The sequence below is a fragment of the Bos indicus genome, chromosome 13 (genome assembly GCF_029378745.1).
Source record: "Bos indicus isolate NIAB-ARS_2022 breed Sahiwal x Tharparkar chromosome 13, NIAB-ARS_B.indTharparkar_mat_pri_1.0, whole genome shotgun sequence".
NCBI lineage: Eukaryota > Metazoa > Chordata > Mammalia > Artiodactyla > Bovidae > Bos > Bos indicus.
The window spans coordinates 66,269,560-66,290,572 of NC_091772.1; the positions used below are offsets into that span (position 1 = coordinate 66,269,560).

Sequence of the window (21,013 nt, forward strand, 5' to 3'; positions counted from 1 at the left end):
TGTCTTCAGAGAGGCCTTTCCTGTCACTCTATACAAAATAAAATGATGCCCTTCTGAAGCTTTTTTTCAAACAGTGACCACTAGCTGGCATGTTCCATCTGGATGAGTTCTTTGTCTTCCTCTGTCCTTCTGTCCTTAGAAGTTGGCCTCGAGAGAAGAGAAGACTGTTTTGCTCAGCCTTCAGTGCTTGGTGTTCAATAAGTATTTATTAAATGAATGACTGGATGTATAAGTGAACAAGTAAAGAAAACCTGAAACAGAGCAGACCTTCAGCAAATGTATGTTGATTTGAGATTTTTGTTGAAGTGTTTACATTTATTTATTTTCTGTAACTTCATATTTGGAAAAGATTTAAAACATAGAAGAAAATTGAAAGAATGATTCGGTGGCTCTGCGCATATCCTCCATTTAGATTCAAGAGCTGTTAACATTTCACCACAGTTGCTTTACATATTCTTGCATGTATGTGGGCGTGTTTGTGTAAGTGGAACCATTTAAACATCAGTTGTGGAAACGTGACATTAACTCTTTGAATTTAGAAGTTGGCTCTGGAGAGCGGTGAGTTGGAGGGGACCTCAGGCAGCAGGCAGCTGGGGCCATGGCTTCCGACCTGGACTTCTCCCCTCCCGAGGTGCCTGAGCCCACGTTCCTGGAGAACCTGCTGCGGTATGGACTCTTCCTGGGGGCCATCTTCCAGCTCATCTGCGTGCTGGCCATCATCATTCCTGTTCCCAAGTCCCACGAGGCGGTGAGTCCTTCTCCGTGAGCCTCAGCTCCTCAGGCTGGGTTCTGGGTCCTGAAAATTACAGACTTCACAGCCGTGAAGACTAGCCGGGATTATGCGGGGCTTGATTGATTTAAAGTGTCTCCAAATTCCCACCTGGTGGCACTGGCCATGTGGTTCATACCTTGTTTGTTTGCATGTGTGAGAAACAGATTTTTATTTAGTACCTACTTACCATGTGTCAGACTCTGCTGAAAGATGTGGTGTCTGCCCTCAAGGAACTTCTAGTCTTTGGGAGAAGGGCAGATATGAAACAAATATACACATTTCCCTGTACAGGGTACTGAGAAGGTGTGTAACAGGGGGAGGACCTGAACTTACACTTCTCTCCCAGGGAGAAGGAACTGCATGTGTAGGGACCCAAGGAATGAAGGAATGGGCTCACCCCTGAATGCAGGTGACTGTGGCCAGAGCACAGAGGGGACGTGATGAGAGGTACAGCCAGAAGAGTGGGGGTGGGGGCCCAGGGCTTTTAAAGAAGAGTGATGTAATCAGATTGACTTTCTTGTTATTTCGGCTTTTATTCATTAGGTCTGTATTTCTGTAGCTCTACAGCCTCCTTCCTCCACCCTACCTTCACTTTTCTCGTGACACTGATTTGTTGGAGGAGGTAGGTCATCGTCTACCACATCCAGGATTTGGCTGATTGCTTCTGTGTGGTGTCATCTGACATGTTCAACTTGTTCCTCGTATTTTCTGTCAATGAGAAGTGCAGTCTAGAGGCTTGATTCAATTCAGGTCCAGTTATTTTGTGAGACCACCTCATAGCTAGTGCTGTGGGTGTCTTGTTCTTTGAAATCAACAGGCAGTTAGTGTCTGTCTGTCATATAGCGATTCTAAGATATCCGTGGGTTCAGGTGGTCATAGCTGATCCCTCTGTTACAAAATCTTCATCCCTCTTTCACCTAAATGGTTTTAGCATCCATTGATCATTGCTTAGAGCCATTTTTCCTTCTGCATTTTATTACCTGGAATTCTTCAGTGAAGAAGATGTTTTTGTCACACCTATATGATTAGTCTGAAATGCTGTTCATAGTAAAAGGCAGGATAAATGCTTGATTTTTTCCCTCTATTAGTTTTCAGAGTTGTGAGTTTGGACTCTAGCAACCTCCAATCTTGACCAATAAAGCTTTGATTTTCAATGGGAACCCCATCCAGTTGTGTGAAAGACTGTCTACCAAGGGAACCCATTAGAGACTCATTGCCTAGGGTTTTACTGGGGACAGATCACATAAGCACCCTCTGCCTAACACAAACCAAAATTCCAGACTTCCAGCAGGAAGGCAGGTTTTCAACATAAACCATGTTGTTTCCACAGACAGGTTAGGCATAGTGAGCCATTCTTATCAGTTCTGGGAATTGTGGGAACCACCCGAAATCCAGTTTCCCAAATGTCAGCCAAGGGCCAGCTTTGCAAGCTGGGTTTTCTAAGGACAGCAGTTTACTTTTTTTTTTTAATGTAAACTTTGTTCAGCACACCTGAAACATACTTATTATAGCTTTCAAATAACTATGTTATTTTTCTCTATTAACAGTAAGATTTAGAATGAAATTCATGATTTCTTTATGTTTCTTTCTGGGCCCCCAAATGTGTCCCAGTTTGGGATGTATATATATTCAGAGTACTGTGTTTAGAAGCCTTTTCTTCACATTGGTATACTCCCACCATGACATAACACTGATTTGCTTCATTTTGTTTTTCACTTTTAGAGGTTTTTCCTTTTGATTTAGTTTAAAATTATGTAAACTTTTATATTACAAATTTTGCCAAAGTCAAAACTGTGTAACAGGATGCAGTTACAGAAATCTCCTTGAATCTGTATATCTTGCACCCTTTCCCCTTCCTCCCCGGTAGGCACCCATTTTTATTTGATTTATCCCCCTTTTGTTTCTTTTTTCTGAAGGTGTATGCAAATGTAATGTGTGTGTGATATTTATTTATTCATTTATTTTCTCCCTTTGATGTACAAACGATACTAAACACAGTTTTACATGTTTCCTTATTTAACAGGATATTCTGGAGATTATATATCTGGGGAAGGAGCATGCTGGGTTCAGTTTTTAACAAAGGCCTTTAAAATGTCCAGGTGATTATATCAAGTAGGCAGTTGTATCTACTGGTCTGTATGAGGAGGAGGGTCTGTCTTTGCAACCCCATGGACCGCAGCCTGCACCAACCTCCTCCATCCATGGGATTTTCTAGGCAAGAGTACTGGAGTGGGTTGCCGTTTCCTTCTCCAGGGAATTTTCCCGACCCAGGGATTGAACCCAGGTCTCCCACATTGTAGACAGACTCTTTACTGTCTGAAGTCCCTTCACTTCACTTCACTTCAAGATATAATTACAGAGAAGGCAATGGCACCCCACTCCAGTACTCTTGCCTGGAAAACCCCATGGATGGAGGAGCCTGGTAGGCTGCGGTCAATGGGGTTGCTAGAAGTCGGACAGGACTGAGCAGCTTCACTTTCACTTTTCACTTTCATGTGTTGGTAAAGGAAGTGGCAACCCACTCCAGTGTTCTTGCCTGGAGAATCCCAGGGACGGGGGAGCCTGGTGGGCTGCCGTCTATGGGGTCACACAGAGTCGGACACGACTGAAGCGACTTAGCAGCAAGATATAGTTAAAGCCATGAGAGAGGATGAGGTCTCTTAGGAGGGAATGTGGAGCAGAGGCAAGAGCTAGATGGGCCTCTGGGTGAACAGCTTGTTTCTCCCCTCTGGACAGCTACTCCAAAACAGCAGGAGAGAGAAGGGCTGAGCCTGCCCAGTTAAGAGATAAAAGACCACATATTTCTCATTCTCAAAGTCAAGGAGACTTTCTCAACTACACATGCCCAGAAAGGCTCCTTGGAGGTAACGAGAGGAGATGTCAGCTTGTAGTAAGTGATGTCAGCTTACCCATAGGCCCCTTCGCTAGAATCCATCTTGGCCAAGAGATGCGTGGGCTCACATGGAAGGGCCCTGAAATATAATGATGCCAAGTACAGACTCAGAACCAGGCAAAGTAAGGTTATTGGCTGAAGGAAAACCTGGAAGAAATGCCCCATAAAAGTGATTATAATAAAACCACCATGAAGGTGAAATTCTCTGAGCTCACCTGTGTGTCTGTCCATACTTACTCTTTTTCCTCCTAATAAACACTACTTGTTTCACTTTCAGTTTTCTAGCACCATTTATTGAAGACATTGTCTTTTCACCTATATATTCTTGTCTCTTTCGTTGTAAATTAATTGACCATAAGAGCATGGGTTTATTTCTGAGCTCCGTTCTGTTCCATTGATCTATGTGCCATTACAGTACTGATTTGATTACTGTAGCTTTATATAGTCTGAAGTCAGAGTGCATAATTCCTCCAGCTCTGTTCTTCTTTCTCAAGGTTGTTTTGGCTATTTGGGGTCTTATGTGTTGCCATACAAGTTTTAAAATTATTTGCTCTAGTTCTGTGAAAAATGCCCTTGGTATTTTGACAGGATTTCATTGATTCTGTAGATTGCCTTGGGTAGTATGGTCATTTTAACAATATTGATTCTTCCAATCCAAGAGCATGGGATTTCTTCCCATCAGTTTGTGTCATCCTCCATCTCTTTTGTCAGTGTCTTATAGTTTTCCAAGTACAGGTCTTTTACCTCCTTAGGTATTAATAGGTTTATTCTTAGGTACTGTATTCTTTTTGACATGATGGTAAATGAGATTGTTTCCTTAATTGCTCTTTCTGATAGTTCATTGTTGATGTATAGAAATACAACAGATTTCTGTATCACTAATGAGCTCTTGCAGTTCTCTGGTGGCCTATTTAGGATTTTGTATGTATGGTAGACAGATAGTATCATCTGCAGACAGGGAAATTTTACTTCTTTTCTAATTTGGATTTCTTTTATTTCTTTTTCTTATCTGATTGCTGTGGCTAGGACTTCCAGTGTTGTGTTGGATTAAAGTGGTGAGAGTAGGCATCCTTTTTCTTGATCTTAGAGGAAATGCTTTCAGCTTTTCACCATTGAGTGTGACATTAGCTGTGTGTTTGTCATATCTGGCCTTTATTATGTTGAAGTATGTCCTCTGTGCCTACTTTCTGGAAAGTTTTTATCATGAATGGATGTTGGATTTTGTCAAAAGCTTTTTCTGCATCTGTTGGGTCTCTGTTCATATGGTTTTTATTCTTCAGTTAATATGGTATATCATGTTGATTGACCCTTGCCTCTCTGGGATAATCTCTCTTAGTCATGGTGTGTGAACCTTTTAACATACTGTTGGATTTGGTATGCTGATACTGTGTTGAGGATTTTTGCGTCACTGTGTTCATCAGTGATATCACCCTTTAATTTTCTTTATTTGTGACATCTTTGATTTTGGTATCAACAACCTCATCTTTTTAAAAAAATTAGAATATAATTGCTTTACAGTGTTGTGTTGGTTTCTGCTGTACAGTATTGTGCATCAGCCATATGTACACTGTCTGCTCCCTGTTGAGCCTCCCTCCCCCACATCTTGCCCCTCTAGATCATCACAAAGCACGGGGCTGAGCTCCCTGTGCTGCAGCCGCTCCCCACCAGCTCTGTTTCACTCATGGGAGTGTACGTATGTCCCTGCCACTCTCTCAGTCCGTCCTGCCATCTCCTGCCCTCCGTCTCCTCCCCACGTACTCAAGTCCATTCTCTATGTCGGCGTCTCCGTTCCTGTCCTGCAGATAGGTTCATCAGTGCCATTTTTCTAGATTTTGTATATATGCCTTAATATATGGTATTTGTTTTTCTCTTTCTGACTGACTTTACTCTGTAATAGCCTCATGTTTTAAAATACAAATGTGGCACAAAACATCTCATTTTCTTTTATCTTCAAGTTTAGGGGAATAAGGAACACAAATGAATTATCTTTGTAACTGAAGGTTCCTGTGTTACGTTTTTTGTTTCTATTTGTTTTTTGGTTTTTCAGTGGATCAGTAGCAAAAAATATAGTACCATTAATTTGACTTTTTATTAATGCGTCATGCCCGAAAATGGTCCTCAGTTATGCAGGGATTCCATTGCTGGCTTTCCTCTGCATGCCCCCATAAGGCAGGCTTTTCCCAAACTCTTAAGTAAATGGAAAAGAAACACCAAATTCTGTGTGTATAAACAGCTCTACGAAGAGAGAATGAGTGCTAAGACTGTGGTTAGAGATTGTGCTCAGCCGCTAGCTGTGACTAGAATTTGGATAGGAAGGGAAAAAGAAAGGGGTTTTAACTTGGGGCTGGGGTGCTCTTGTGGAGGAAAGGAGCCTGTGGGAATGGGGACAGCTGTGGGGACTCTAGGCAGCTTGAGAGCAGGAGCAAAGTACCTGGAAGCTGAAGGTGACAAGGAGGTGGGAGAGGATGGATATGGGCTGGGGGGCCCAGAGAACAGTCTTGTTCTCTCAGCCACATTGCTTAGGGGAAAATCATGCCTCTTGCTTAGCCTATAGAAGCAAGGTTTATTAGTGGCTTTTCGGGTCAGAAGATAATATTTTTGGCTCTAGATGATGGGAAAGGCTTTGAAAGGCAAAAGAATGTCTTTCCTGTTGTTCCAGTAAGCCGATTTTCTGCAACTAGTTTATGACTTCAGTATTTCAATACTTAGCAGATTATTTGAAAGCTCTTTTGGGGGTAATCAGGGAAGGAAAAAAGGAACACAGAGAAATGCTTCCCACCCCACCCCCCTTTCTTTTCTATAGTGGGAACGAGAACTAATTTGTAAAATTAAAACCAAAGCCCCTAGAATCCTAAGCCAGATGAGAACGTTTTCTCATTGACACCTCATTAAACCAAGACCCGAGAAAACAAACATTTGGTTGAGCCTGATTGGGGCCTGGGCCACATTTAATCCAAGCATTTCCTCGTAGGCCAGGTTCTAAAATCTAAGAAGGTAGATCCTGTACCATTTCGGTCAGCTCCAGGATGCAGCGGTGTTTCATCTCTCATGCTCAGTCTGATGTTTGTATGGCGGCCATGGTGGAAAGGATTCTGGGGCTGCTTTTAGGCTTCAGAGTAAGGAAATTATTTGTTGATGTCTGCCGTGAGCAAGGGACTGGCGAGCGTTATCGTGAATTGCCTTTCCTTGGTCTGGTCTGTGATTCTTTATCTGGCTGTTTCCACCTGGGGAATTTTCAGAGGCCTCGGCTGCACCCGTGGAGATTCTGGTTCAGTTGTTCTCTGAAGCCTTGGATCAGAAATTTCTTCAAGTGCCCAGGTGATCCTGTCATGCAGCCACTGGTCCTTAGACTGTCTCCCTGAAGCACAAACCGATTTGGGGCACACAGGAGGTGTTCCGCTCTATGTGTCAAGTTTGTAATAACAGATGACACCCAAGTGGGAAGGGAAGAGCTGGCAAGAAGTTGGGGATGGAGACCTGGGGATTCTTTTAACCAACATAGTATTACTTCTCGAAACCCTAAGAATGAGTTGCTAAGCCTTTCAAGGGAAATGAAGATTCAGGGAAGGCCTGGACTTGAGGCATGCCTGGCTTGCTTGAGGCAGTTCTTGTGCAGTGTGGAGATACTGAAAAGATATGGGTGGTCTCCCTGAGCAGGGATGCAACTGGGCCTCTGGAAGGGGTGGGACCCCATCACTCACATCCCCTCTGCCTCCCCTCCTGTGCGTCTCCTGTCTCTCACTTCTCTTGCCTTCCTTCCTCTTCTCGCTGTCCCTGTGATGAGATACAACATGGCCACTAACAGATTCCCAAGTTTGCATCTTTCACCTGCAGCCTCTGGAGCCTGCCTTCCTGCTTGGTCCCAGTTCCAGAATCCCCAGAGAAGGAGCTGTACCTGGGACCCAGCTTGGGACTGCTGTGGCCAGTGTGAGAGAGGGGAGCATCCTGTGGTGTGACCTCTGTGGGGGAGTGGGAAGTCAGTTCCCAAGGGAGCAGGAGTGCCATGCAGACAAAACTGGGGTCTCCGTTCCTTCACTCTCTTGGAGACGGACAGACTAATGGGCAGAGGACTAGAAGACTCTGGTCTCACTGCAGACCCCCATGTGGCTCGAGGAGGACACCGAGACTGGGCTGAGTGATGGAGGGAAGGCTGCTCCACCTGAAGAGGACATACTCAGACTGCCTCCTTCAGAGCTGGGTTTCAGTAGAACTAAATTCTTAGCAGAGTTCTGGACCCCTAGAGCGCCCCTAGATAAAGACTGCAGAAGCCTGTGCGTTTCCTGCAGTTCTGTGCAAAAACGTGATGCTTCCATGCTTAGACACATTTTCTGGGAAGATAGCCTATAGCTTTTCTCCAAGTGGAGAGCAGTAGTTTGAACGAGGTGGGACCCACATTCCAGGAATGAAGGAGTAGGTAATGAGGAAGCGAAGGTCGGGAGTCCTCTCCGTGTTCCCCACAGCCTACCTGAGCATCCTCCCCAAGCCTCTTTTGGATCCGCTTCTGCCCAGAATGTTGATCCTGTCCATCCTGGGTAAGCAGGTATTGACTTTTTTTGTTCAGTGACTCATGTCGTAGGTAGTAATGGTTCATCTGCTAGTCACAAACTCTCCTAGTGGTGTAAATACCGACTGTTCTCAGGTCTTCATGTGCTTATGTCACGTGTGCCTAGCCAGCTGCCGGCCTTTCGGCAGGTGCTTTCACTGCCACCCTGCCGTCTTTGCGGGCTTGCCTCAGTCTCTTCTGTTAATGGGGACTCTTTCAGTTGAAAACTCAGAAACTCAACTCCAGCAGTTTCCTTAGAGGCTATAGGGGACTCTTTAGGTGGTCCAGTGGCTCAGACTCCATGCTCCCAATGCAGGGAGCTTGGGAAGATCCCAAATGCCGCACCTATGGAAAATCCCACACGTGGCCACAAAGGTCCCCATGCCATCATTAAGACCCGGTAGAGCCAAATAAATAAGTAAAAAAAAATTTGAGGAGGTTAGAAAGAGACTGTATGGGCTTTTAGAACTGGGAATGTCAAGACTGGATCCAGAAGCTGAAAGGTCATCAGGGCTCCCTTTGTCTCTCCATCTCCTGCCTTCCCGCCAGTGCTGGCTTCATTCTTAGGGCCTTGCCACACGTCAGCAGAATGGCTGCAGCAGCCCCAGTCTGTGTCCTTATTGCCCATGTTCTATAAGCAAAGAAAGCCATTTCTCTGCCTTTGCTCGCTTTCCCGATCTTGTGGAAGGCCTCTGCTTGGCCCTGGCCTCGCCACATGTCTGTACTTTGGCTCATAGGTGGGAAGGGGCATTGGGTACCATTTCTGGCCAGGCCACATTTAACGGGCCGTGGCTGTGGTCACAGTGACTGAGAGCCCCCCAGAATCACATGGGACAAGGAAAGAGCATGGCCTTGATGGGCAGGGGTGGGGGAGGGCAGACAAAGACAACTGGTGCCCAGCACTGTGATCCAGCGGAGGAGAGCTCACCAGAATTGATGGCAGGAGTGGCATTCCATGCGATGCCCACGTAGACTTCACTGTCAACCAGGAAGCCCCGAGATGGATGGAGCCTTCCTTTGGTAGTGGGGCCGTGGCCTGGAAGTTCCTGTTGGGATATCCAGCATGGAGGTCTTGATTTGATTTGATTTTGTTATCTTGGCCATGCTGTGTAGCAAACTGGATCTTAGTTACTCAGCCAGGGATTGAACCCATGCCCCCACCATCGGAAGCTCAAAGTCTTAACCACTGGACTGCCAGAGAAGTCCCAGGTCTTGATTTTAAACTCAGCCCCCCATGGCCAGTGAAGGCTGCCGCAGTAAATGATTAACTTGGGCAAGGTGTATACCTGTTCTCCACACCTCAGGAGGTAGTCTCACAGAACCACCTCTTCAGTTCTGCCCTGTTTTTTTTAAGCTTGGGAGGGGTTTGCAGTTGAATTGGGCAGCAGGATGTTTTTTACTTAATGAGCCGTTCTCAAGAGATTGCCACACAGTGGGTAGGGCAAAGGTCTAAACACGGTCTTCAGATGCTCACGGACATGCATGAAGCCACAGACCAGCTGGTGGGCGGGGCCTGCGGGGTGCTGAATCGTGTCTGGGGTAAGCTGCATGGGCCGTTCTCTCTAATCATAGCTCTCCTTGCCTGCCAAGCGCGTCCTGGACTCTGTCTCTGTTCGCCTGTGGAACTCACATGAACAGCTTCCCCCGCTTGATTTCAGCTGGTCCTGTCCTCCGCTCAAGGCCAGTTCTAGTCCCAGCCCGCAAGGTGTCCCAGCCGCCACCCTGCCCAGGGCCTCAGGCAAGAGTGCACAGCAGGGCAGACTGGAATTCAGCCCCGGGCGCCTTACCCTCTCCGAGCCCGTGTCCTGAGCTAGAAAAGGAGGGCATTCACGCCCGACCCATGTGGTCCTCTTTTTTTTAATATAATTAAAAAAAAAATTAGAGTATACGTGCTTTACAGTGTTGTGTTCCGCTATACAGAAAGCCAGTCAGCCATACATATTCATATATCCCCTCTTTTTTGGATTTCCTTCCTGTTTAGGTCACCATAGAGCATTGAGTGGGATTCCCTGGTGGCTCAGACAGTAAAGAATCCTCCTGCAATGCAGGAGACTTGGGTTCAATCCTTGGGTGGGGAAGATCTAGAGGAGGGCATGGCAACCCACTCCAGTATTCTTGCCTGGAGAATCCCATGGACAGAGGAGCCTAGCGGGCTGCAGTCGATGGGGTCGCAAAGAATCAGACATCACTGAGCACTAAGCACAGCACAGAGCGTTGAGAAGAGTTCCCTGAGCTATACAGTAGGTTCTCATTAGTTATCGATTTTATACGTGATCGTGTATATATGTCTGTCCCACACCGTCCTTGAGGATTGGGTGAGATAAGACCCATGGGGCTGCCTGCGCACAGCACAGGGTCTCCTTTGCCAGGATCATTTCAGAGGAGAGAAGAGCTTCAGTCTGTGTAGAATGACATTTTGTCCTGATTTATTGGACTCAGTCCACCCTGAACTGTATAATGGAAATTATAAAAATTCTGTGTGCTCTCCCTGCTGGAAGAGATTGGATGCACTGTGGCACAGATTCGATTATTTGAAGCTGATGAATAGCAGCAATTTCCTGGCCTCATAAGTGGCTGTGGAGCTGCTTCATTATTGATGAGCCCTGTATCACGGAGGACGCCTCCGCAGACTCAGGAACTCCCTGGGTGGAGGGGTTCTTTCACTCCCTAACGTGAGATTGCGGGGGGAACTTGCTGCAGAGGAGGCGCGACTGAAAGGTGGGGCTGTCGTGTTCGGAGTCTGCCGTCTGCCTAGCTTGTACCAGCAATGCGCATTTGAAGAGAAATGAAAAGTCAGCCATTTATTCAGAGTCATTCTTGCCAGCTAAGAATTTGGAACTTGCTCTGTGTGGCTAGGACCCCAGCAGCCGAATCACGTGTGTAACAGCTGCCTTTGTTTCCCTCCCCCTTTCGGGGAAGGGGCTCTTCCCCACTGTCTGAGTCGCTAAGTCTTGGTGAGCCTCTTGGTGAGGCCTGTAAAATGGGGCTCCCAGGGATGGGCTCACCAAGGTGAGGGGAGGCGCAGCGGCTGCTGTTTGTGAGGCAGTCATACAGCACACATCGCGAAGTGCTCCTCCTCTTGGTTCCCCTGCGCTGCCTGACCCAGAACCTGCGTGCGCTGGGCGCAGACGGATGGGCTGTGGGTGCTGAGCACCTGTGCAGAGTGGGAAAGACACAGCGCATCTGGGAGTTACTGGCTGGCCAGTCGCCCAGAAGTGGCAAAGTGGGCTGCATGAGGGGGCGTGCCCGGGGACAGGGCCAAAGCTGCAGTTGGAATAGCTCTGGAGGCCACTCAGGGGTTCTTGGAATCTGCCTTATACGAAGAGGGAACCAGCAACATGTTTAAAACAGAAAACAGTCTGGTCAGGATGGTTGTTTTAGGAGAATAGACTGAAAGCAGTGTGGCGGATGGTGAGGAAAACCTTGAGGTGGGCAGGCAGGAGACTGGGGCGTTGGGGTGGGCGGTGCAGGGGTCGTCTGAGCCAGCTCAGTAGTGTGTCTAGAGGGGACTGGGCAGAGCTGAGAGCTCTGTGGAAAGCCGAATGGACTGGCTATGGTGACAGATTGGATGTGGGGGCATGCAGGGAATGGTGAGAACTCAGAAATGGCTCAGTGGTTTGTAGCTTGGGGAGTTGGGTGCGTGACAGTGCTAGAACCTGAGCTGGAGAAGAGAGGAGGAGGCCTGGGGTGAAGAGGAGACAGACAAGGCGCTCGGATGACTCAAGGACTGTGTCCACGTGCCCGTGGAGAGCTGCTCTCAACTGTAGGAGCAAAGCCTGACTTGAGGAGCACAAAACCGCTTTCCTGACTCCTGCCACAAGCAGGGGGTCCTGAGCCACCCATCGGCAGGGTCCTGAACAAGCTGTTTTTGTCAGTCCACCATCCCCCGTGCTTCCAGATTCGGCTAAACAGAAAGTAGATTCACAGTTCACTCCGATTCTTGATGTCCATCAGCCCGAGGCCACTAGGAAACCTGAAAGAGGCAATATACCATTCGGCTTAGGTTCATCCTGGCCTTGCTGCTTACCAGCGGAGGCAGGTCACATAACCTCTCTGAATGTCTCTTCTTTAAAATGGGGCATGTTACGGCATTTTGTGAGGGAAAAATAAGACATGTCCAGACCACAGAACATGGAGCCTGGCATGTTGTAAATATTAGCAGCTATTGTGGCTCTTACTGTTACTGTTCTTATTTATGGCTATGTCTAGATGTTGACTTAGGGTGCGTATATTGGGTTTAAAATCTGCTGTGTCCTCTGTCCCTATGCAAAAAGTGAGGCCTAGTCTTTTTAAATTAATTTATTTACACTATTTTTTGGTCCATGAATCAAGGCAAATTGAAAGTGGTCAAACAAGAGATGGAAAGAGTGAATGTCGACATTCTAGGAATCAGCAAACTGAAATGGACTGGAATGGGTGAATTTAACTCAGATGACCATTATATCTACTACTGCGGGCAGGAATCCCTCAGAAGAAATGGAGTAGCCATCATGGTCAACAGAAGAGTCCGAAATGCAGTACTTGGATGCAATCTCAAAAACGACAGAATGATCTCTGTTTGTTTCCAAGGCAAACCATTCAATATCAGAGTAATCCAAGTCTATGCCCCAACCAGTAACGCTGAAGAAGATGAAGTTGAACAGTTCTATGAAGACCTACAAGATCTTTTAGAACTAACACCCAAGAAAGATGTCCTTTTCATTATAGGGGACTGGAATGCAAAAGTAGGAAGTCAAGAAACACCTGAAGTAACAGGCAAATTTGGCCTTGGAATACAGAATGAAGCAGGGCAAAGACTAATAGAGTTTTGCCAAGAAAATGCACTGGTCATAGCAAACACCCTCTTCCAACAACACAAGAGAAGACTCTACACATGGACATCACCAGATGGTCAACACCAAAATCAGATTGATTATATTCTTTGCAGCCAAATATGGAGAAGCTCTATACAGTCAGCAAAAATAAGACCAGGAGCTGACTATGGCTCAGACCATGAACTCCTTATTGCCAAATTCGACTTAAATTGAAGAAAGTAGGGAAAACCACTAGACCATTCAGGTATGACCTAAATCAAATCCCTCATGATTATACAGTGGAAGTGAGAAATAGATTTAAGGGCCTAGATCTGATAGATAGAGTGCCTGATGAACTATGGAATGAGGTTCGTGACATTGTATAGGAGACAGGGATCAAGACCGTCCCCATGGAAAAGAAATGCAAAAAAGCAAAATGGCTGTCTGGGGAGGCCTTACAAATAGCTGTGAAAAGAAGAGAAGCGAAAAGCAAAGGAGAAAAGGAAAGATAAACATCTGAATGCAGAGTTCCAAAGAACAGCAAGAAGAGATAAGAAAGCCTTCTTCAGCGATCAATGCAAAGAAATAGAGGAAAACAACAGAAGGGAAAGACTAGAGATCTCTTCAAGAAAATCAGAGATACCAAAGGAACATTTCATGCAAAGATGGGCTCGATAAAGGACAGAAATGGTATGGACCCAACAGAAGCAGAAGATATTAAGAAGAGATGGCAAGAATACACAGAAGAACTGTACAAAAAAGAGCTTCACAACCCAGATAATCACGATGGTGTGATCACTGACCTAGAGCCAGACATCCTGGAGTGTAAAGTCAAGTGGGCCTTAGAAAGCATCACTACGGGGACTTACCTGGTGGTCCAGTGGCTAAGACACTGCACTCCCAATGCTGGAGGGCTGGGTTCGATCCCTGGTCAGGGAATTAGATCCCACATGCTGCAACTAAAGATCCTGTGTGCCACAAATGAGGCCTGGTGCAGCCAAATATATAATTAAAAAAAAAATATTAAAAAAAAAAAAAAAAAAAAAGAAAGCATCACTACGAACAAAGCTAGTGGAGGTGATGGAATTCCAGTTGAGCTCTTTCAAATCCTGAAAGATGATGCTGTGAAAGTGCTACACTCAATATGTCAGCAAATTTGGAAAACTCAGCAGTGGCCACAGGACTGGAAAAGGGCAGTTTTCATTCCAATCCCAAAGAAAGGCAATGCCAAAGAATGCTCAAACTACCGAACAATTGCACTCATCTCACACGCTAGTAAAGTAATGCTCAAAATTCTCCAAGCCAGGCTTCAGCAGTACGTGAACTGTGAACTTCCTGATGTTCAAGCTGGTTTTAGAAAAGGCAGAGCAACCAAAGATCAAATTGCCAACATCCGCTGGATCATGGAAAAAGCAGGAGAGTTCCAGAAAAACATCTATTTCTGCTTTATTGACTATGCCAAAGCCTTTGACTGTGTGGATCACAATAAACTGTGGAAAATTCTGAAAGAGATGGGAATACCAGACCACCTGATCTGCCTCTTGAGAAATTTGTATGCAGGTCAGGAAGCAACAGTTAGAACTGGACATGGAACAACAGACTGGTTCCAAATAGGAAAGGGAGTACATCAAGGCTGTATATTGTCACCCTGTTTATTTAACTTATATGCAGAGTACATCATGAGAAACGCTGGACTGGAAGAAACACAAGCTGGAATCAAGATTCCCGGTAGAAATATAAATAACCTCAGATATGCAGATGACACCACCCTTATGGCAGAAAGTGAAGAGGAACTAAAAAGCCTCTTGATGAAAGTGAAAGTGGAGAGTGAAAAAGTGGGCTTAAAGCTCAACATTCAGAAAATGAAGATCATGGCATTCAGTCCCATCACTTCATGGGAGATAGATGGGGAAACAGTGTCAGACTTTATTTTTCTGGGCTCCAAAATCACTGCAGATGGTGACTGCAGCCATGAAATTAAGACGCTTACTCCTTGGAAGGAAAGTTATGACCAACCTAGATAGCATATTCAAGAGCAGAGACATTACTTTGCCAACAAAGGTTCGTCTAGTCAAGGCTATGGTTTTTCCTGTGGTCATGTATGGATGTGAGAGTTGGACTGTGAAGATGGCTGAGCACCGAAGAATTGATGCTTTTGAACTGTGGTGTTGGAGAAGACTCCTGAGAGTCCCTTGGACTGCAAGGAGATCCAACCAGTCCATTCTGAAGGAGATCAGCCCTGGGATTTCTTTGGAAGGAATGATGCTAAAGCTGAAACTCCAGTACTTTGGCCACCTCATGCGAAGAGTTGACTCATTGGAAAAGACTCTGATGCTGGGAGGGATTGGGGGCAGGAGGAGAAGGGGACGACAGAGGATGAGATGGCTGGATGGCATCACTGACTCGATGGACGTGAGTCTGAGTGAACTCCGGGAGTTGGTGATGGACAGGGAAGCCTGGTGTGCTGCGATTCATGGGGCTGCAAAGAGTCGGACACAGCTGAGCGACTGATCTGATCTGATTTTTTGGCTTCACTACTGTGCCCGAGCTTTCTTTAGTTGTGGCGAGCAGGGCCTGCTCTTCGTTTTGGGCTTCTCTTGTTGCGAGCACAGGCTCTAGGGCGCGTGGGCTTCAGTGGTTGTGGGTACACAGGCTTCGTTCCTCCACCGCATGTGGGATCTTCCCGAAGGAGGGATCGAACCCACGTCCCCTGCATTGGCAGGCAGATTCTTGCTGACTGAGCCACTCAGGGAAGCCCCAGATCTAGTCTTAAGTGCTGTATTTTCATGATGATAAAGCAAGGGAGAAGTTCCCATGGTTATGGGAGATCTTGTGTGTTCTTTGATTTCATTCATTCTTTCAGAAACAGTTGAAGCCGTCTAAGGGGCTCACAGGCTAGGAGGGGAGACCATCATGAGCACGTGCGTTGTTGAGGTTCCTGGGCGTCAGGGTGGAGGGCATGCACCTGCTGGAAGAAGAGTGGAGGAAGAAGGCTGGAAGGGAGTAGCGGTGTGTTCCTGGGGGGCCAGACCGTGGGGAGGGCTTTGCTGGGCGGCCAAGGAGAGAAGGGTGCTCCTCTTGCTTAGGGCTGAGCAGTGGAAGCACTGGGGCCTGGCCTGGTGTGGGGGATGGAGGAGAGGCTGGAGAGGTGGCCTCCTTAGCTGCCATCCCAGGACATAAAAGACTGTGGGTGATGGAAGCCACTGGAAGGTTTAACGTGGAAAGGATCTGCATTTTAGAAAAATTCTTTTGGCAGGTACACGAGTCATGGCATAAAGAATTAGGGCCTTTGATGCTCAAGACAGTGGCCAAGTCAAGGTGGAGGAGGTGAAGTCAGCAGGATTTGGTGACTGTTGGACAGAGGGGAGCAAAGGGGCGGCGGAGTCGCTGGGACTCGGGTTGTTCTGCCTACTGGAGGGGGTGTGGTGGAGGAGGAAGGCCAGGCCGGCTGCAGAGGGCCATGCTCTGTCTGCGACACTTGAGCTGGAGGTGCCTGGGAGGTGCCCGTTCCACGCTGGGCCAGGAGAGAGATCTGGGCGGTGACAGACAGGATGAGGTGCCAGAGAGGTCTGTGGAGTAAAGGAGGGATGGCAGCTGGGTGTTCTCGTCTCTGGGTTATGAACCGGCCCCACTAAAATCAGAGGAGACCCCAGGTTTGAGCTGAGAGTGGGGCTCCATCCCTGGAGATCCTGGCAGGCCTGGCAAGTCCCTTGTGCAGAAACCCTTCTGTTTAATCAGATCTTGTTTGCTCGGGGCACGCAGGGACTGATGGGTTTCCACTGGCCACACAGGTACTGGACTGGGGACTGTTTCCAGTTCCCAAAGTCTCCAGAGGCGTTGTGCTTGTGAGGTCGGCCTTAAACCATCGCCCTCCTGCTGGCTCTGCAGCTGTCAGCCTGTGCGCTTGACACAGTGTCTCCTCTGAGGTTTTATTCTCTTTGTTTTTTTAATAGGGTAGCTTTTTTCCCCTTTTTTCTTCTTCCTTCCTTCTTCCTTCCACCCTCCCTCCTTCTCTTTCATAAACAGCATCACTGCAAGGGGACTGGTTGAGCTCAATCAGAGATCTGGCCAGCCAGGGGCTGGCCCCCTGGTTATCTAGGGAGGATCACCCATGGGTGCTTGGAACTGGGCTGGGCCTTTACGCCTGGTTTCCTTGCTGGCAGGCGAGGAGGGTGGAGAGCTAGTGAAGGCTGATAAGAGGCAGCCGGTGTACCTTTGGACTGGGCCTTAGGTGGGGACCGCCCGTCTACAACCACAGTCCAGCCTCTTCTGTCTGAGGGAAGCTCGAGGCTGGGGCCAGAAGCCGACAGTGAGCAGAGAAGGACTGAGAGTGAAGCGAGCTGGGAGCTGGCCGGTGAGACACGAAGAAATGCTTTTCTAGAAACACCGTGCTCCCTCGTTGTCTTCTGAGTCTGCTTTTCTCCCATTTTTAACAAAAGAACACAAGTACTGAAAATGTTTCTTTACCACAGTGCTGGGGCCAGTGGAGTGGCGGGAGCCAGGGCAGGGGGCGGGGCCACTGAATAAAGGGACGGCCAGTGCGCAGCCCATTTCTTCCATGAGGCTAGTGTCACCGGATGTTTAAAGTTTTCAAGAAAAGCAAGGACTCCACGTTGAATGGGAAGTCTCCCAACTGGCTCGAATTCCTAAAAATAAACACTGCAGGCCAAGTGAGGTCTGCCTGTGGGCCCGACCAGGCCTGCGGACCGTGGCTCGTGTTCTCTGTGCTATATGGGAACTCTAGCATCCTTCCTGGCTGAGTTTATCACAGGGAGGAGGAGACTCCCAACAGGACAGGGCCCACTCCAGAGTCTCCTCTGCCATGAGCCTGTGAGGCTGGGGCAGGCCAGTTCCCCTCCCCACAGTCCACTTTCTTTATCAGCCCCTTGAAGGCCAGGCTGGCTTTGTGGTTTTAAACTTTTTTTCAGCAGCAGAACCTTTGTTTAAACCAGATCGTACAGGGAACAAATCACAGTGTACATGACAGATAAAAACCAGAGCTGCCCCGGACACAGGGAGAGTCTTGAGTTGTGCCCCGAGGCTGCCCTCTGCCCTTTCCCACAGGGCACCCCTGCCAGGCGCCACAGAACCTTGTGTAGCGGCTGCGCTCTCCACCCTTCCCTTCCCCACCTCTGTGGCTTGAATGGGAGTAGAGGATAGCAGGGCCAGAAGGAGAGCAAGCGGCAGAAAGCCTGCCCACCGCCGCCTCCCCAGCCGTACTCTGCCCAGGCCCTGCTCACTGCGTCCCACCGGCCCCTGGGTGCGTTTCCCTGGTTTTCCCCGAGCATTTTGGCCTCATATCAGCCCTGCAAGGTGCGCATCACTGTTTCCATCCCATAGGTGGGTGAGCCGAGATGCAGAAAGGGGAAGGGAGTTGCCCACAAGGTCACTTGGCTGGAACTGGGGGAGCCTCGGTGCCCCCCAGGCCTGTGAGACTCCAAAGGCCGCCCCTCCCCTCAGGCCTCCTCCCTTATCCTTCACCTGCTCCCCGGGGACAGTCCAGGAACACACGGCTCCCAGGTCTCCGTGGTGATGGTTTCATCCCTGGTTTCTCTGCTTCTGTTGGCAGAGTCCTTTCAGACGTGATCTCATTTCGCTGGTGTCAGGCTTGATTTGTCTAAGCGGGACTCTCCTCTCTGTCATCACACAGGAGGCAGAACCATCCGAGCCCCGAAGTGCAGAGGTGACGAGGAAACCCAAGGCCACTGCTCCTTCTGCAAACAAGAGACCCAAGAAGGAGGCGAAGAAGAAGCGGTAGAAGGGGCGGCCTTCGCAGCCTGGCACGAGGGCCCTGAGGGCAGCCCTCCTGTGGCACACGGTCTCAAGTGGCTGGGATGCCCTGTGACCACAGAGATCTGGACAATCCTGACAGTGCCCAGGCCCCGGAGTGCAGACCACCACTTCTTCCTTCTGCCTTCCTGAGGGGTTCGGGCCAAGGGGGCTGAAATACCCTGTGAACAGAGACTGTCCTGGAAGCTTCTTGAAAAGTTGGGTCACCTCACAGAGTTCCATTTTCTGACTTAATCCCCGTGTCCTACTTTTAGTCACCCCCTTGTAGTTTTACACTACGCTTTAGAGTCCTTATCTACTGCCACAACCACCACCCTCTGCCATTATCTATACCCCGCAGATCAGATCTCTTGCTTATCAGTCACCTTCGTCTCTGCTTGTGCAGAGGGAGCCAGGCCAGGCCTCCCCTGTTTGTTTAAGTCAAGGCGCCAAGGCCATTAGCACAGTGGTCCCACTGGTGCAGCAACCAGGCCTTAAGAGGCCTGGTCCTCCTCCAGCCGATGGAAGGGATTTGGCTTGAATGAGTGTGTATTCTTGAGTCCCGACTTCCTGAGCATCTCAAATAGGGGATAGGGGCAGGGACTTGTCAGTCACAGACAAACCTCTGTCCAGCCCATCACAGCACATTGAGGGTGTAGCTTTTTGCTTCTGTCTGTATCCCCTCCTCTCCCTCCATTTCCTTCAACCCCTGACCACAGTCATTTGGGGAAATAAAGGTCAATGAATGGCCCCGCACGCTGAGCCTCTTGTGTGTTGTCTGTGCTGAGGCGGAGCCTGGTCCCTGCCCTGGAGGGTGAGGCAGGGCACACCCCTGGAAAAGAAGGTGACCTGAGTGGGGTCTGGTCAGAGCAGATCTGGGATGAGTTTCAGGACGGGTCCAGCCAACTGCTTCATGTAGCCCTTAGTCACTGTCAGTGGAAACGCTGTGAACATCCACGTGTGTGTTAGAGTTTCGTGGGCCAGGTCCCACTCCGTCCCCGGATCCGGCTGCCTGTGAGGACGCCACTTATCCTCAGAGTGGCTTGAGGAGAACCCACTCGGAGGCCTCACGTGGCCTGGGGTGGGTCACACAGTTCTAGTCACATGCCCGAATCGCCAGGGAGAAGCCTTGACTGTGGTACCTCCGAATGCCCGGCTGGTTTAGTTTGCCAAACACACTCCCAGAGGTCACAGCTGAGGAGGAGGAGCTTAAGGGATGAGCGTGCGTCCTCTCCCTTTCAAAGATGGGAGACTGAAGTCCTGATGACTCGTGAGTGCCAGGACTTGAACTTGGACCCAGTCCTTGGCCCCTTTCCTGATATTTAACAGCTCTTCAGTGAGTGTTAGCAGGTGGGTGCTGTGATGGCCAGTCTGCTGCAAGGGCCCGGAAGGATCCCAGTACCCCAAGTTTCAGGGGACGGAAGCGTCTGCATGACAAAGCACTGGACACAGCCATATCCCAGGGGAAGGGGCTTCTGCTGAGTGTGTTCTCAGATGTTTACTGAGGGTCTGACACCTCACACCACGCTAGGCCGGGGGATGCCCAAACAGGAAGCTTCTGAGAAGCCCAGTGGGAGACTGAGACGTGTACACAGGCTTGGTGTGGAGAGCTGCCCAGTGGGGAGCTGTGGGAGCTGGGTAGGGGCCCCCAGCTCAGCCTTGGGGGGCAGCACAGCCACGTGGCAGAGGGGAGTAACTGAACTGAGTCTTAAAAGCCCAACTGGAGCTGAGACCAGAGGGAAATGATGCTGGGAGAGCAGGGGTCAGACCTCTCGAGCAGATCTGTCCAGCTGCCTGGAGGAAGACAGCTCTGGAATGGCAGGGCTGCCTTGTAGTCCAGCTCCCATACACTGTCTCCCGTAGAGGCTGTTGGCCAGAGAACAGTCCTCTGCTCCGCCATCCTTGCTCTGCACTCACTTTGGATAGTGTTGGCAGGATTTGGCACTCTCGAGGCTTCCAGGACCCCGCCCTGGCCTGGTTTTCTTCCTAAGTCACTGGTTCCTCCTCAGCAAAGGGACCCAGTCCTTGATCAGTCCTTGATCGCTCTGCCTGTACTTCCTGGGAGAGCTCATCCAGGCTCATGGCTTTAAATACCAACATGCCGATATCTCACCAACATCCCTCCAGATCCCTCACCCAAACTCCAGACTCATAAATCGACTTTCTACTCAGTATCTCCCTCTGGATACCCAACAGGCATCTCAAAGTCCTGACACCAGCAGCCCCAGGCCTGACTTTGTGGT

At 48.7% G+C, this 21,013-nt stretch overlaps 1 protein-coding gene across 6 annotated transcripts in view; it reads left to right on the forward strand.

The window, feature by feature from the left end:
• Positions 1-19,526, forward strand: part of MANBAL (mannosidase beta like) — a 28,399-nt gene extending 8,873 nt beyond the window's left edge. For 2 of the 6 annotated variants that reach the window (XM_070801649.1, XM_070801650.1), the window contains exons 2-3: positions 540-748; positions 18,571-19,526. In XM_070801649.1, the coding sequence (XP_070657750.1) occupies positions 599-748; positions 18,571-18,759 (339 nt within the window). In that variant the 5' untranslated portion in view covers positions 540-598 and the 3' untranslated portion in view covers positions 18,760-19,526. Of the gene's footprint in view, positions 1-139; positions 279-539; positions 749-18,570 lie in introns of those variants that run through there. The other 4 variants (XM_070801651.1, XM_019972383.2, XM_070801652.1 and 1 more) reach the window with 4 other exon arrangements.
• The last annotated feature ends 1,487 nt before the right edge of the window (positions 19,527-21,013 follow it).